Source organism: Stegodyphus dumicola, chromosome 4 (genome assembly GCF_044657685.1).
Source record: "Stegodyphus dumicola isolate Sdum_Otavi_A_Nest chromosome 4, ASM4465768v1".
NCBI lineage: Eukaryota > Metazoa > Arthropoda > Arachnida > Araneae > Eresidae > Stegodyphus > Stegodyphus dumicola.
Window position 1 is genome coordinate 69231399 of NC_140771.1, and position 18706 is coordinate 69250104.

The 18706-nt window shown below is 31.0% G+C and overlaps 1 protein-coding gene across 1 annotated transcript in view; it reads right to left on the bottom strand.

The window, feature by feature from the left end:
• Positions 1-18385, bottom strand: part of LOC118187318 (transmembrane protein 135-like) — a 98731-nt gene extending 80346 nt beyond the window's left edge. The window contains exons 1-4 of the mRNA XM_035357513.2: positions 17968-18385; positions 12559-12686; positions 3018-3110; positions 467-500 (exon numbers count right to left, since the gene is read on the bottom strand). Of these exons, the coding sequence (XP_035213404.1) occupies positions 467-500; positions 3018-3110; positions 12559-12686; positions 17968-18120 (408 nt within the window). The 5' untranslated portion in view covers positions 18121-18385. The remainder of the gene's footprint in view (positions 1-466; positions 501-3017; positions 3111-12558; positions 12687-17967) is intronic.
• Between the last annotated feature and the right edge of the window lie 321 nt (positions 18386-18706).

Below are 18706 nucleotides of genomic sequence, written 5' to 3' on the forward strand. Positions count from 1 at the left end.
AAAATCAAGAATGCTGATCAAGCAAGAAAACAAATTTGTAACATGTATGGAGAACATATACTGATAGAATGGCAGTGCCAAAACTCTTCAAAATTGCATTCTGGTACTTTCAATAATGAAATGCTCTGCATTCTGAAAGGGCAGTTGAAGCTGATGAAGGCAAAAAAAAATATTGAAAGAAGCAAAATGGTAAATAACAAAGTTTCAAACTCTTAGCAAATTCTTGCTAATAAATTCAATCTCTTAGCAAGAAATTGTTAAGAGATTGAATATATCAAATCAACACTTTATGAGCATGCAAAATGACTTGGTTTTGCTTCAATGTTCATTATATAAGTTCCACATTAGAAAGAGATATGCTACTCACTGAAATCTGTGATTCTCAACTCAAGCTTTATAAGAAAGAATATTCTGAAAGAGTGAATAAAAATATGTACTATAAAACAGAATAAAGAAATCAACTTACCACATTAGTTACATAAAGAGCTAAAGGACCTCTCCTGGGAAGGAAAAAAAAGAGAAATGTAATTAATTACATCTTAATCACAAAACACATGCACATATATGTATACATATAAAAGCAATTAGTACAAAAAGCAATATTTTTTAAAAGATTATCCTATCTGAGGAAGACTATGCAGGCAGCAAAATGGTCGCATGTTAATTGGAAGTGAAAAAAAATTAAAGCTGAAAAAGGAAATTTCTTCTAAAGGGCAATTAAAGTTATAAAAATGTAATAACTGGTGCAAATTGCTTTCTAAATTACTTTATAAAAAACAAAGTAAGTTGTAAGAATTAAATCTAAAATGTTTAGCACTTTCATAAGATGATTCACATAAAGGTTTCTTGAAATCTATAATTATTAATAGATGCACTAAAACATTTAAACACAAAATTTTAAAATTTCACATCACTATACTGACATCCAGTACGAATTTTTTTAAAAAAAAAAATCTACTTTGTATATTAAAAATACACATCATATCAAATGTGTTTTAGTATGAAAATTTCTTTAAAAATATTCACTGCTTATTCAGAAAATAAGCTGCATTTAACTGCAAACAACAAAAACATTAAATTAAAAAAAAATTATGATATTGTTCTCGCTTTTTAAACTACTTTTCTACACAAATCCATCAAAACTGAAGCATTTTTCATCATACAACAGAAGATTTTGTTTCCTTTCTAAGAGACATGACACATCTGTTATTTAGCCAATAAATGATACCTGCCTTCACTTTCTTTTTCTTCATCTCTGAATTACTGTCTAGCAAGGAACATTTTCAGATGAAGAAAAAGATGAAAATCAATATCAGTTCTGGACTTTAGAAAAGAAGATCCATTTGTTTCCAAGCAAAGAAGATTTTAATAAGAACTAAATACTGCCAAGCAGTGATATGTGACAAAGTGGCATAATGGTGCAGTATAATATTTTGAGAATTCCACATCTCTTGTTCTGAATTACTCAATATAACGTTTTTTAAGTCTTACAATTGAAATCTGAGTTTATACTTAACCTCAAAATAAAAATTTCACACAGCGAGCTGATCCCCAAAATGCAGTGCATACGATTTCTTATGACTGAAACACTTTGGGTGAATTTTAAATTTTGCGTGGATAAGAAGTCTTCATGCCATAAAATGATCTTTTAATTCCAGATTTGCATGGAATATACAAATTTCATTTCTTGTAACAATTTGAATCAAGATTTCATAGCTTTTAAAAATTGACAGGAACACCAGACAATTTTTGACACACACACATACGCACCCCCCCCCCAAAAAAAAAAACCTACAACACAAAGCATTTGATAATTCAATCAATTTTTGACAATTTAGGGTACTTTTTGGTTATCCACACAAGTGAGAAGCTACAGACTCACTGGCAACACTGGAGACAAACAGTTGTGTAGGTATCTATTTCAACTACATGTCTACACCTTTTTTTGGTCTTTCTTACTTTTTTTTTATTCTTAATTTACGCTCTTTTCATTTTTTTCCCCTTTTGTTCTCTCTGCATACATAGTGATCTGTTTAAAAAAAATAAATATCTAAGAATTACATAAACTTGGCATTCTGGTCAGTTTAAAAAAAATAAATATCTAAGAATTACATAAACTGGCCACAATCAGGATCGTTCAAGACGGTTCACATTTCAACATACACTCAGTGTGAAAACAAAAGAGGTAAATTCCTTAGCTCTGTTATAATTCATTAGGATGAAAAATAAATGCAAAAACAAATACTAATAAAAAAATAACTGCTGCATTTCAAAAGTGCAAATCCACTTATGCTACACGCATATTTGAGTCGACGCATAAATACTATTTATTGACATGATACATTTGCCTCCTACTTTTCTGCAACTTTCTGGTTGCAGTGCAGCTAATCAGAAAGTATCCAGTTTAGTACAGAAGAATGATCAGTATTCATGGAAAGTAATGAAACTCTGAAACAAAAAGCCGAGTGAATATTTTTTTTAAATGTTGACAGCCATAACAAAAATATTTTTTTAAACAGACAATCTGCCACTATGTTATTCATTATGATTATTACTACAGCTTTCATTTAATTCTCCTGTACATCTTCTCACTGCCAAGCTAAACATGGAAAATGTTTTAGAAATTTTGCGTATTTGACATTAAATGTCAAATGAAAACATTTTTCCATATTCAAATTTCTGTGTATAACAGATATTTGGTGGGATTTTGAAAACATTTTAAAGTTTTATAATGACATGAAAATATTTTTGAACTTTTTTTGGGGAGGGGGGTCAGGAGAAGGAAAAAGGAGAAAAAAGAAAATGACTCCTGAAAGTACGAAAAATTATTGCCATGCGCACAATCAATATTGTAATATTCTGTGCGAAAAATATTGCCAAACAGAGTTTAATTTCTGAATATGCCTAATAAATGATGTGTGAAGCATTTCATTATCATTTGTTTCAATATCACAGCAATACACAGAAATTATTTTAAATAGGAAAAAAAAAATTGAGAAGGAAAAAATTACACAAACCTATTTTTTTTCTCAATTAAAATTGCAAGAAAGCTTGCCATAAAAGCTGGGAAGTAAGAGCAATGCAGATAATAAAACTTTCCCATAGACCTCCTGAAACATAAAAAGAAAAATATAGATATTTAATGTTAAAAATATATACATTTTAAAAATGGTGGAACATTTTTATTTTTCTCAAAACAGCATATTTTAATCATAGAAATGACAAATCTAAATGACATTAAGAATATTTACAAGAAAGCCTTTGTTTACTGTTAAACATTGCTAATGCTCATCAGTAGTGTAGTAACTTATAGAAAATATTGAAGTCCTCAAAGTGTATTCTTGTAGCTAAACAAATCCCTTTGTTTTAAATACTCTTTTTCATTCAATTGCTTATAAATAAAGCAAAGAACAATGTGTCTAACTGCAGATCTAGTTGAGGGATACAGCACTTAATCAGATAGCTATACTAATCCTAGAAGATGGCGCAAGCATGTATTTCAGCTACTAATCACTGGCTGCTTCAACACAACGGAACACACACCACAAAAATTGCCATGAAACAGGAGCACATATAGCATTAATGTGCTCCTGTTTCTTCTAGTATATGTTTCATGAAAGTCTTCTTCAATTATATATTATTATATTTATTATTATAATACATACCTAAAAAAGGCCATTATATGCTTTGCAAAAGCTACAATGTTCATAATGAGAAAGCAATGACACAGAAACATGGCAGCACATTCTGTCTGTTATTGCAAATGAGAGTCCATTTACTAAATCAGATATTAACTTTTTGTTTGAAAATTGGCTTTCATATATCACCTATTTAATTAATGTCAGCTCTAAAAAAACAAGCATTATCAATTATTTTCTTAGTTTTTTCTGTAAATATTTTAATTAGTTTTCTGCATAAACCTAACTGAATGAACTACAAACCGTTTACAATAATTTAACCACAAATTAGAAACTACTGTGCTACTGGAAAATTGAAAAAAAGGCTCTGAAGATGAGAATTATTATATTCAAAATTTTACCTAGTATCAAGTATTTAATTTATTTATAAATACACTGTTCAAACTAAGTAGTTCAATGAATACTTCCTTCCGATACATAAATCATTTATTATGAGCAGCAAATGGTTTTTATCTGAAAAACACTAACTATTGAATAAAGATAACAATAACCCTTGTCTTTTTATATCATCAATGTATATAACAGAAAAACTACCTAAATTAGTCAATAAATATATTTCACATATGCCTGAAAGTATATCATGGAAATTCTTTTTCATTTATGATGAATATCATTATTACACACATTTATAAAATTAAGCTAATGTAAAGAGAAACATTAATGTAATTTAAAAAAAACTAAATTCAAACATTTGTATTTATAATGTGATAATGACTTTAACTAACAATTATACAAGGCAGTAACTTTTTAAAAGTACAGATTGTATGATGTTTGAAATTACACAAAAGAAAAATAATAAAACTGGAGTTTGCAATTAATAAAACAGTATTTATTACTTTTTTTAATATTTTCCTAGTTTATGATTATTTGAAATAAAATATTTTTCCATTAAAACTTTTGTATAATTGTTTAAGTAAATACCTGTAAATATATTCAGTATTTTTATTATATTAAAGAAATCACAAAAGAAGATTCCAAAAACTTTGTTACAAAGGAATTCACAATTAACATAAAATGAGAAAAAAGGATTTAATACTGACTTTGACCCTTCTGAAACTATATTTTATGATTTCTTGGTATTAGTGGTTCAGAAATGCAATAATAATGGACTACAGTATTTGGCACAAATGCTAATGTTTCTTAAGATCACTTTTTTTAATATCTACATAATCCACTTATCCTCACTTTTTCACTGTTTAAAACAGTGGTAGATCACCTTAATTCCTTCATTCCATCAGTACTTTATCTAAAATCAGTACTGTTTCTTTGCATATTCAGAAGCGTTAAACAATTTACCATATGTTTATGCTATGCACTTGCTTCAGCAAGTTTTTCTTAATTATAATTTCTAGTTATAAGAATAGCTTATAGATGGTTAAACAAGCACACACGCATACACATTGCATGGCAAGTGATAGCAAATAGACCATCACCTGCCAAAAGGTACAACAGAACAATTTATTATGTTCATTGGGTGCAGAAAAGTACCCAATTTACATAATAATTTTCTCTGCATTTCAAAAACTTGTTGTTTATTAAACAGCATACAATAAAAATCCTTTTCATATTTTATACATAATTGATCCAAACAGCATTTAATTGGGATTTTTCATAACATCTTTTTATGCATTATTAATATATTTTTCACTTAAAGCTTCTCTTCAAAACATCCACTCTTCAAAACATCTACTGCACTCAAAGCAGTTACATTCCTTGAACAAAATCAAGATTCCAAACATTCAGTTTAAAATTTAATTGTTGATATCCATTTATATTCCTAATAACATCACTTCTTGCAATCATATTGTCACAAAAAGGATCTCCACAAACAGTACATTATGAAGTAAAACTCACTCAAGCAATCTTTTGGTGTTAAAATAGCCTTTTCATGTCATATTTCGGAAATTGATGAACACTAGCATCATCCTTTTTCCAAATTAATTATACTTAAAATTCAGCTACAATAATAATGACTGAAATCAATAGCATAGTACATTGGCAAAATTAACATTTAACAAGAATGTACAAATACCATGTGGTCAGTTGCAAAAATGTCAAACTGGAAAAACTGGACAGAAGATTGACTCATCAATGAGCTTCTTGAACAGTGCCATTATCCCCCTCCTTTTTTTTTATGAATGTTGCAATGCAGCCACACTAGAATCCAACATGACGTAAATTCCAACACCTTTCTGGTATAAAATTAACTTTTTTGGATAGCCTGCAGATTATGGGCTGGTGTCACCAAGTTGTGAAAACTCACACAGTCTGGTGACAATCTTTTGCTGAAACTTTTTCTTCAATATTTAGGTTGTCATATTATAGACTATATAACCAGAAATTTTTGAAATCATTTTGCTGTATTCTTGCAAATCAACATAGCTTGTGTTTCTTGTAGATCAACATGGATTTCTCGTGTACAACATGGATGGTGTCAAAAGTGTTGAACATCTAGATTTTACATACCGGATTAAGTTCCAAGATAAGGGGGAAAGTTTTGTGATACACTGTGCATAAAGAAATGGGTTACGTCAAATGTGTATCCTAAGAGCAAAAAACAGTATGAAATTAGTTGAAAGAATAGGGCACATTTGTGTGAATGGTAGTGTCATATGTTTGGCCCTTCTATGCATGAAGTGAAAATTAATGTTAAAAAAAAAAATAAAAAAAAATAAAAAAAAAAAAAAAACGGATTTTGATTTTCTGAGCTTGTATACATACGATTCTGATCCTTCAACTAACATATTCATGGAGTCTGAAATGTACAAATTAGTTCATTATAGATAAGGGGGATGTGAGTGGCCATTGGCATACTGAAAGATATTTTATAGAGAGGTGTGAGTGGAAATGAGAAAGAATGACATATTTAGAGAACTTGAAAGTGTGGTTGAAATCCATGAAAATTAAGTCTGTTAAAAGGAAATATCATTGTAGGAAATGAACAGATGGTAAATGGTTGTTTGAAAGTGCTAATTTACCATCGGGAGTCTGATTTACCCAATTTTTAAAAGCAATAGATATACGAGTGGAAAAGGTAAGGTTAATTGTTATTACATTTTCATAGATCTCTTTTTTATTTTTAAACTTCTCATCTGATTAATAGATTTTGATTTAAATAAAAATCATAGTCAGAATCATTTTTCAGCAGATGTCTATTATATTCTGTCAAAAATATGTTTGAAATGTGGGCCATTTTGAATTTCCTTTTCCTTTTTGTGTTTTAGTTCTTAAAGTTTTAGCTAAATGTGAATAAATATATTATTCTATTATTTATTGCTCATTTTAAGTCATACTGTTTCTTAACTTCATGATATATAACAATTTTCCTTTTTTGTTGCTGTTATTTCTAAATTCGAAATGGGAAACATTCCAAGTTCTTAATATGCTAGATCCCATAATATGTATATTAATTTGCTTTAAAATAAGATACTTTGTCACTTCTCTTTAACTTCTCCTTTAAGTTTTTATCATATATTTACAGGTTTCATTCAAAATCACAATTACCAAAATACAGAGGGAGGACAAAATAAGAGAAACACCTGTGAAATAATGGAAAATCTTTATTAATAGGGATTTGGACTACCCTTTGACTGAAGTACAGATTGAATACGACGTGGGATAGATGCATAAAGGTCATGGACGATATTTAAAGGAATGTTAAGCCATTCCCTTGGCAGAGCGATCTCTAATTTCGAAAGTCCTGATGGAGGTGGAAATCGGGAACAAAGTTTGGATTCCTAATATGCCCATAAATCTTCAATAATAGTCATGTCCGGAGACTGAGGGGAGGCAAGCGAGATGTTCAATTGCATCATCATGCTCTTTGAACCATTCTTGAATACACTTAGCAGTGTGGATAGGGGCGTTGTTGTCTTGATAAAGTGGTCACTCTCCAGGGAATACAGTCTGGACAAAAGGATGGACATGATCCCCTGGAATGCTTAGATATTGATTGGATGTGATTCTCCCATGCAGAATAACAAGTGGCCCAAGATCACACGAAGATATTGCACCACATACCATAATGGCACCACCCAAATGCTTCACAGTCGGCAAGAGGCAGTCAGGATGAAACACTTTTTTGGGCGTTCTCAAGACATAAACGTGTCCGGTCATCTGAAATGGGGGGAATGATGATTCATCTGACCATATTACCTGTTGCCACTGCTGTGAGGGCCAGCCTTTGTGATCTCTGCACCACTGCCATCGCTTGAAAGCATTAGTTGCTGTCACCAAGGGTTTATGCATTGCCACTCTGCCATAAATGTTCACAGCATAAAGTTCCCTTTTGACAGTTTTTGTTGAAATGGGGTCCTGGAGATGACTGTTCATTTCGGGTGTTATCTCGGATAACAATTGCTTGTGCTTTCGGGTTACTATGCACTTCAAGACCCATCTATCCCTATCAGCCAGCTTTGAATTTCGGCCACTGTTGTGCTTTGAAGACGCCGTCTTACCCTCTTTCGTTATGCTGTCGTAACAGCCGATACCATACTCCTTGCACACCCCACAAGGTTTGCTGTTTCTGTAACCGATGCTTCACTTAAACCTGCTCCAAGTATCATTCCTCTTCGGAACTCTGACAGGTCTGACATTTCAACTTCTCACAGACAGTTTGGTCAAAGCATGCAATGCAGGCGACTGCTGTTGAGAGGCTGATACCTTCCTCTTCAAGCTCACTAGGTGGCAGACTTCTGTTGCAGGTGGCACAGCTGTACTGCAGGTGTGAAATACATCATACTTTTTCACAGGTGTTTGCATTATTTTGTCCTCCACCTGTATAATGATTTGCCAAGTTAGCAATTTTTTTAAAACATATCAAACTGATCCATAACCTGAAGTTTTACTCTCTTTTTTTACAATTTATGCAGCATAATATAAAAAAAGCACCTAATTTATCATTAAGGGAATATGAATGAATTTTTCAAATAAGAATCTATCAATTGCTTTGGATACCAATATCTTAAATATGCATTTCTAATTCTAAAGTTTTTTTTTTTTTTTTTTTTTTTTTTAATAAAGCTTAGTTTCAGCACCAGGCTTTGTAAATACAAAATTTAAATTTTTACAGTCCTCTTAGAACCAAAGGTCTGATTAGTAAAATGTTCATCACACTTAATAAATTAAATATAAAATTCTCTTATTTCTATCTGCAAAATTCATAAAGATATTAGTAATTAATGGTTCTTTGGGGCCAGTCACAAAGTTAGTAACAAGCACTTTTCACCCAATTACAGAACTATTAATTACCAAAACAAGCAATTTTTATTTTGTAATTTTCTCACTAAATCTAGTCAATGTATTCTTAAAAGAGACATTAAAAAGTGATCTAAATCAGTAAATTGTTTTTCAATATCTTTTTGGTTTTTAATACCTTTAGTAAATGTTGAATATAGAAATACGTAATATTTGCATTTTATTTATTAAAGCATAATGAATACTTGAATGAATGAATTGTTTATGGATAAGGACCAAATAAAAAGTAATGATTTATGTAGTGGTAAGCTATAAAAATTTCAACTTACAGAATATCACTTATCTTACAGAATATCAGAATCCTATCAATTTATCCAGCAAAAACAAAATCTCAGAGTCTAATCAAATTTTTTACTTTTGAAAAAACAAAAACCTTACTTGTGTATTAACATAACCGCCTTTGTAGAAGATGCCAAATTTTCAGACTCAGCCAAACTCTGGCAACCATGTTTATGACAATAATTCAATCAAGCAATGCCATCATATTCATATGCATTCCTTTTTGTTGTATTCCAAGTTCCAATGGATTTTATAAAAGAAATCATGATATTTTTTGTCTTAGTTTTAAAATATATACCTGCCAGCAATGGAAGAAACTGTGGTAAAATTTCTGCAGGCATACAGAATTTTATTGAAACTTTTATAAAGGGAAACAACAAGGAAATGCATTTCCTAGATAGCCGTTGTTGCTGAGGATTGCATGAAGTCGAGTTTCGGCAAATTCTTTGATGTTTCTTTAAGCAAAAACAGATTTTTAATTTTAAGAATTTAAGTTTTATTTTTTCTCATAAACACTACCTGACATTGAAAATGCAATACCAAGGAGTAACCAGAAAGTGATGAAATTCGGCAAACACAGAAAGACAGCAATGAATAATAAGTGAGCTTTATTTTGAAATGATATGCATAATGCAGTGCAAGAACTGCATTGGCTCAGTAGGTTGTAGAACCACACTAGATGGCAATACACAAAGTAGCATATCTAGGTACAGAATCAAAGAGACTACGGATGGTGTTCTGAGGAATGGCTCTCCATTCCCTGTCAAGCATTTGCTACAGTTCATCTTCTGAACACAGCAATTTCAGGGTCTGCAAATGGCATCCAATCACATCCAAGGGCCTAGCTAGAGGGGGAAAAGCAGAAACCTGTCCCCAGGGCACCGAATTTCTAGAATTAAATATTTTCCATTTTTGGCAAACAAAAGGGGCGTGAGATCTTCAGCTATCCCCAGGTGCTGAAAACCCTAGCTACAACTCTGATCACATCCCAAATGTGTTCAATCGGTGAGAGATCAGGAAAGAACAATGGCCAGAGAAGCATCTGCACACCATGCAGAGCACATTGGCTGATGCAAGCAGTGTGTGGTCAAGTGTCATCCTGCTGATAAAGGGCCTTGGACATTCCCTGAAGGTACAGGAGTATCACTGGCTGAAGCACATCATCCAATATCATTGGGCCACCGTAGTGCCCTAAATACAAACTAGAGGTGACCTGGCATTATACAAAGTTGTGCCTCAAACCATAATGCCAAGTTGTTGCAGGTGGAACGTTCAACAACTGCTGTCGGATTGGACCTGTTTGCACATTCATACACAGCGACTATCATTGGAAAAACAGACGAGTGACTCATCTGAGAACAGGACCCTGTGCCATTTCATCATCCACATAGTTTATGCCCGGCACCATTGCAGACATTGGCATCTATGATATATGGTCAACGGCAGTCTTCTTAATGGATGCCATGAATGCAGGCCACTAGCCACACATCCACAGCAAATGGTTCTGGTTGATATGGAAACATCCAGGGTATCTTGAACATGCTGCAGAATAGAGGTAGAAATGGCTTATGGATGTGCCACCACTTGTCAGTGGATGCAGCCAGAGTGCTGACATCACTCTGGCTGCACCACTACCTCTCAAACTCGCAAAATTTCTTTGTTCCAACCATCGTCACCACAGCCGGTGCAACCAGCGTCACCACAGCTGTGGATGTGTCCAAGTGTGTGTCAGTTGAGATTTCCTGTATGGATCAGCCTGCCCTTCTCAATTTGATCTACATGCCCCTTGTCTGTCTGCTGGAACTGCCTCTGTTGATGATGGCCTAGTATTCTCTACTGTCATACGCATCCTCTGAGACAAGAACAAATTTTCTATGATGATTTCCCTAGCAGAAATAACAGCACAAAAATGCAACATTCTGCATTCTTCCCTTACATTTGCTTCAATGTTTGCATGAAGCACAATGGAGAGTTGTGCATTTTACATCAATTGCATAACTTGATGGCATGCATCTACTCTGAAATTTGCATAATTTCAGGACACTCCTTGCTGTTGCATTTTCAATGTTGGGTAGTTTATGACATAATCCTTATTTAATAATAAAAATTTATATTTTAAATTGCTAAAATATGTTTTCTTTTCATATGTTGACAATATTTACCATTTTACAATACTTTGGGAATTTTTCTAAAAAAAGACACATAAAGCACTAACTTGCACCCAATAACTAACTTTTACTTTTTCAAAAAATCTCCAAATGGCGCCAAGGTTGCTGAATTAATACGTAAGTACTACAAAAAATACAAAAAATTCTGTATAAACAAAACAAAAATCATTACACATTTTTGTTCTTCTTCACATCAGTTGATCTTTTATTAGGTTCCATGATCTAATGATAATTTTTCCAAAAAAAAAGTGTTTTTAGTATTAATTTCTTTCACAATTTTCAGATTTATGGATATTGTCATTAGATCTGAAATATATTGCAGAGTCAAAGATCTTGTAGTGGAAATATTCTTCATTTAACTGATCACAAAAAGAAAGACTAATGTATGAAGTCCAATGTAAAAAGACATCAAACGATAAATATGGCATGCATTTTTCTTAGAATAAATAATGAAGCATAAAAAAGTTATTATTAGAATGTGGCAAAGCATGGCCTATGGGAAGAATGCCTTCATGGAGATCTCTGAGAGGGAAATTGGCTTGCATTTCTGTTACACGAAGGAAAATCCAAAAAAATCAACCATGCAGCCGGCTTGCTTGCCCGTGATTGAACCTGGATCTAACTCTCAGTATTCATTCTCAATTACTTGACTACTGGCAAAGCAAACAAACAAAAAGAATCAGGAGCCTAGCAAATAAGACACAAATTTAACCAACAGCTTCTGCAAGGTCCTGATAGTTTACCGTTGATTTTACATTTGCCAATCCTCTTACATATTATTACTTAACAGCATTTGGTGACATTTTTTTCAATTGGCAACAAAGCTTTCTTGAAGAGTTGCTACTAATAGAAGAGTATTTAAAAAATTTCATAAGTCTGATATAAGAACATAATCAACTGAAAGGTTAGCTTAAATATTACATTGCAATTTAAATTATTTTTCTAACTACAAATTGTAAAAGTCTGGCTAAAACATGTTAATAATGCTAATAAATAACTAAAACAAATATTAAAAAGAATGTTACATAAACAGCTGCATGTTTAAAATTATTAAGACAAACACTAGAGCTTATTGAGATATAAAAGTAAAAAAAAAAAAAAATAAGGAATGTAAGAGGAATTGTGTGAATTAAAAGAAATACAGAAATATAACTCACCTTAATAAACAAAATATAAAAATGAAAGCGAATGCATTAAAACCAAGAAAGCATGATGACGTATAAGTACTCTCGATGGTATTCCAGAAGGCTTTAAGTGTAAACTTTCTTTGAAGAATTTGAGTTATCTAAAATAAAAATGAAATAGGTTAAAGAAACATGACAAAACTATTTATATAAATTTCCTTTTACAAATTATTTTAAAACATATTAAGATAATAAATCAGCTTGATAAATAATACAAATACTTTTATTAAAAAAATTTATTGAAGAAAACCCTTTTCAAAGCAAAATTAATATTAACAATTAAATCAATCATGCCAGAAAATCTTAGTTATATCTGACATTAGCCATAGGTTCTTAAACTATTTTGTCACATGCACTCCTTTCACCATTGCTAGAAAACTATCCCCCTTTTCTAAAATTTCAAATATACATATATATACACTTACTTAGATTTAGATAGTTTTTTAAAATTAAACAAAAGAGTATAATGTCAATAAATACCAACACTTGAATAAAAGTAGTTTTTACTAAATATTTAGCAGTTAAATAAAAGGTTTATTGCATTCCCCCTAAAACTATAAATGCCATCCACCAGGTTGAGAACCTCTATTAGCCACTTGCACAGACAGCCATTCAAAACCGTTACATCAAATATATACTAATTTTAATGAGTCCAGGTAGTGTAATTTCATGGCTTCAACTACTAATTAATAATACAGTTAAAATACTGAAAACCTGAAGACCAAAAATCCACCAACTCCTGAAATCCGCATTGTCTCTCAAAATATAAACATTCAGTTTATAGGTTCCGGAAATAGAGTACGGAATATCGAAGAAAAAATACTTACTGAATAATTAAGTCATAATTACCAAATAATAATGAGTCATAATGGAAATACCGAATTATTGACATCATAACAAAAGTTTTTCCCCTCCAATCTGCATCGAGGTGAAAAATCAGACGATTCACTCAACCCTTCTTTTAAGTTCACGTTGTTGTAATTTCTGAGCTTTGTTATTTCACGAGATTGTTTAGTGCTGCCATTTTTTTTATCCGGATATTTTGTGGATAAATTAAGAATATTTTAAATTTCAGCACTTTTTAATACAATGACAGATAAGAAAGACACTCATGATTTGCTTGCAACGTTGAAAAACGTTAACACGTTGCATTGACAGTAATGCAAAAAGTGGAAATTCTGCAAGATGGAAGCAGGTGCTACTTCTCGGTTTTTAGCAGAATCGTATGGAATTGTGACACGTACTGTGTATGATATATGGAAAAATAAAGAAAAGCTGCTGAAATTCTACAGCAACAGTGATTCTAATTCGGAAATCTTTACATGAGGCGAAATCAACAAACCTCGATGCTGTCTTGTACTACTGGTTCCGGCACCAGCAGAGTAATGGAGTACCAATTTCAAGACTACTCCTGAGAGAAAAGGGAAAGCAGATTCATGTTGATTTAAAAATAAATGTAATTTAATATAATATATTCAATTTATATATGTAATAATTTAATGCATATAATAAATTATAGTAATAATGTATATAATAATTTAATTAAATGTATCTTATACACCTTATTTATTTTGCACGTTTAGTCTGAATATTATGAGTTATCTTTTCTGTCCTGAAGTCTGCAAAATCCTAAAATCCGCACAACCTCTGGGCCGAAGCTTTGCGGATTTTCTTCTACTGTAACAGCATCTATATCTTTCAAATTGCTTAGTTTTTTTAATGAATAACAGACAGATTGAATTAAAAAGAAAAATGATATATCTTATGTTTTACTGAATGGCAACAACACACTGGCACACGGAAGATAAAAATATTTTATTTTCTTTAGATCGCCAAGTTTCCTGATTAAATTTGAAGCATAAATATTTCATACTTTGCCTAATGGCAACATATTGCTTTTAAACCCTAGCATTTGTTAATCAAAATTTCATTAAATTCACATAAAATCTGAAACAAATTATAAAAAAAATTCAAAATTCAGGCTTTCAGAAGCACATGTTTAGGTGAAATTTAATTATAAGTTCAGGTGATGTACAAGTTTGGCACAACATGCATTCAATTTTTTTTAAAAACAAAATTTGATAAGAAAATTAGCAAATTTATAGTATCAAGGGGAAAAAAACTTAAGTATTAACTAAAGTAAAGACTTATGAACTAAATAAATTTCGGTTAACATTATTTGTAAACTTGTTTAAATTTATGTCTTGTAATATTATTATCCGAAAAATTCTGCGATTTTTTTGATAAATACAAACAAAAAGTAAAAAAGCATTAAAAGTATTCATCGAATCACATAAACACTATTTTATTTTATAACTTTTTGTGCCGCCCAACCGGTATAGTGATTAGCGTTGTTGTCTGCCGTTCCGAATGGCCTAGGTTCGAATCCCAGAAAAGGAATAGGATGTTTGTAAATGCATAGTGTCGGTGTGGCATGGCAGCAATCTAAATATTTGGCGAGCCAAAAGTCAAAACAGCATGTCCAACCGAAATTTAGCCAAAAACTCATAAATGTAGACAAAAAAACACGCGACAATGTTTTAGTAAAATGCGTCTATATTTATCTGACAAATGGCTGTTTGCAGGATACACAGAAAGAAGATTTATGGACTACTATCACATTATCATTATTTACTACTTAAAAGACTGCAGATTTTAAAATTAAATAGAAAAGCAATCTTGTTTTGCCATAGATTTTGAAATCAATTTTGAGAGTAATTAAACATAGGTTTCTCTGTGTAGGAAGAGAGAAAGAAAATTTCAGCGATCGGAGGAGTGAAAAAATCTCGTATGGAAAGAAATTATCAGAACAAAGCAAAAACAAACGTAACATCATCTGTTGAAGAAAATAGTAATGAAGCATTAAAAAATTATGATACAGTACAAAGTTCATAATTCGGACTCGTCGGGACTTTGGCGATTCCGGATTAGAGATTTTTCCAGATTATAGATCATCAATTTAAATCAGGTGAGATGGCATGCAGAAATTACACAATTAAAAATATGAAACCATAATTTATGAAATGGTCATCTAAAATGGGTATGATCTCTAAGGCTAAAATTTCCACACTTTTCAAACCCCCTTCAAACTATGTCATCAGATACAACACTTTGTCCATCTTATAGCACAGATTTTATGAGCAGTGTGATAACATTTAATTTTGCTTTTTAAAATAAAAGAACATAGTATGACAAAAATAAACTTTCGTGCCCTTCATTTTTAGCACTGCACTGAAACAAAAATTATTCTTCAGCAGATGTTAGAATTATGTGATGTAAACATGGTCACTTCTTCTCAGCAATAACAAAATAATTAAAAGAAAATACACAAATTAATAATTAAAAAATCTGAAAGGTTTGATTTTAAATTACGTCCAAAGGGACTTTTAACGTTTTGTGTATTACCTTTATTTATCAAATATCATGTTCTTTGCACTTAAACCATAAAATTCAATTTAACAGCCATCACAAAATGATTTTATAATGAGCATAGCTTTAGAATTTCCAATGCACAGTTCCATGCACTGGAGATAAAAAGGTTTCCCCCCATCCGTACAGGGTTTGCCATTGCTCGCTTTTAAATCGTTGAGTTTGTTAATCAAAAATTCATTCAAGTTTTACAAAATATGAAATTGATAATAAAACAAATTCAAATTTGGTCTTTCAGATACCCATATTTGCAGAAGGATTACGTCATTCAAAATTGGACGGCTCTAAGTACAGTTGCTTTATCATAATGCTAGAAACAAACGTACATTTATGCAGATTCTTCATTATTTAATTTCTTCAAATATAATACAGGGTGATTGTATTTGGTGGCAACGATCTGAAAAGTGATACAGCCTTTTAACGTTTTCAACGCAAAATCGCAAAAAAGGCAAACAATAGTTTGAAAAACCACAGAACTTTTTGGATGACCCAATAGTTTTAATGCTTACACTACAGTTTTTTTTTTATTATTATTATTTATATATATATATTTTTATCCTAGAAAGAGATGGCAACAATTTCAGACATAAAGCACTCCTATATTGTCAACACAGCTCTTATCCCATTTTTTATTGAAATTCAAGAACAATGCACTAATTGGAGATATGATTGGAAAAAAATAATCTTTCACCCTAATTGCATTATTAAATTTTAAATTAACAAATAAAGTAACTGCTAAACGGGACTAGTACCTATATATAATTTATGCATTTACAAAACATTAATATTTTTTAAATTTATAATTAGCATTTTAGATATTATCATATCTATTTGTGATAATTTCAGATCATAGCAAATTTTTAAAAATATTCTCTAGCATAAATTGAAAGTTCAGAGATCTGTCTTAAAATAAATATTTCAATACTTGCATATCATATAGCTACTGGCAATTTTGTAAAATATAACAATTATGGAAAATATATTGCAATTAATTAGAAACCATCACTTTAGTTTATTCTTTATCAAAAATAAGAAATAAGAAAATTTCAGATGGAAAATTATCGTAATTTATAATGAATGCAAAGAGCACTACAACACGGGAGGATGGAAAATCGCCTAGCTTCAAAATTTCATCAGTAGAGCATATAAATTGGAAGAATAGTATGTCTATAATTTTTACAAAAGAGATTACAATGAAGCACAAGTTAAGAAAAAATCTCTTTTTTTTTTTTAAATTTAAAACTGAATTATCTACAAATTATATGTATACTATTCAAGAAGTTTTATCATCAAACAAACTGAAATAATTTAATTATCACAAGACTACAAACATTTCAGAACTGCTAAAATTAATACACTGCAACATTTATGGCAATATGCACGTGTATATTGTTTCCAGCACTCTCACTATAAATTAATTTCAATGCAATATACCTTATATTTTTTTTGGGGGGGGAGAGATGTTTGTATTTTAAAGTATATTTTATTAGTTCGTAATTTAATGATTAACATAAAAGAGTAAATAGTATCTAAAACAAACTTCTAACTATAAATAATACATTAATCCAATAATATCGATACATATGAAATGAGGCAAAAATGAAAGAAAATAACCGACATGTTACCAACACTTATTTGGGTGCTACTCCGTGCAACCGTCTACCAAAGTTGCACCCTTATTTGATGTTTAAAGATTTGAAAAAAAAATAAATAAATAAAAATAAAAAAAAATCCATTTACAGCAAAATCATTATACTTTAATACAAAAAGTAAAACACTGTGTTTCATAAGTCTACTAAAAAGTCTGAATGTTTATTATTATTATTACTAGTGTTTGATAAGAAACGGCTTTATATTTTGTAGGCATTATTGGTGATATTTTATAAACAAAAGAAGTCAAACAGAGAAAAAATAGTCACCAAAATAATATAAATATAAAAATCGTATATTTACCAAATATAAGGGTGCATAAAGTTTCATGCCTTCAAGTAAACAACACAATCCAACAGAAAGTGCTGCTTCATAGCAGTCTGGAGTCCATGTATGCCCAACTTCATAACAGTTATAGGGCAGCGATAATTCTCTTAATTTGCTAAGTACGGCCATTCCACCGGAAATAAATGCTACAAACTGATAACTTGTGCCCAAAGGAAGAAGATACACATGTATTTACTCAGTTAAGTTTTGCATACAGTTTACTGTCCAGTGAAGGACAGCTCTGTACGACAAAGGAACAAAAATCTTATAAACTCCAAAAGAATCTTTCCAGAAGCAAAATTAGTGTTATGGTCTTTTAAAATATCAACATAAGATTAAAAAAAAAAAAGAAAAGAGAGAGAGAGATAAACGACCTCAACACGGTTGCCTAGACGACAACACTCAGTTATCTCAGTGTTGCCGAAAGCGAAATTGTATTTGCTCCTTTTTAATGCAAATCCTGAATTAGGCGTAAGCATAAATAGAGCAATGGAAATGAAACTCAATGAGGCGTTTCAAGTCTTGTTTTTAAACTGCATTTCAGACCTTAATTCTCATAAAATAACTACTTGTCACGGCTTTGTAAATATAATATCTAACAACTAAAGAGACTAAGTGGAATGTATTCAGATAGTTGCTTTAATAACGTAAATTTAATACTTATATTCTAAATTTGTGTTGAGAATAAATGTCTTTTTTTAAAAAACTGCAACGT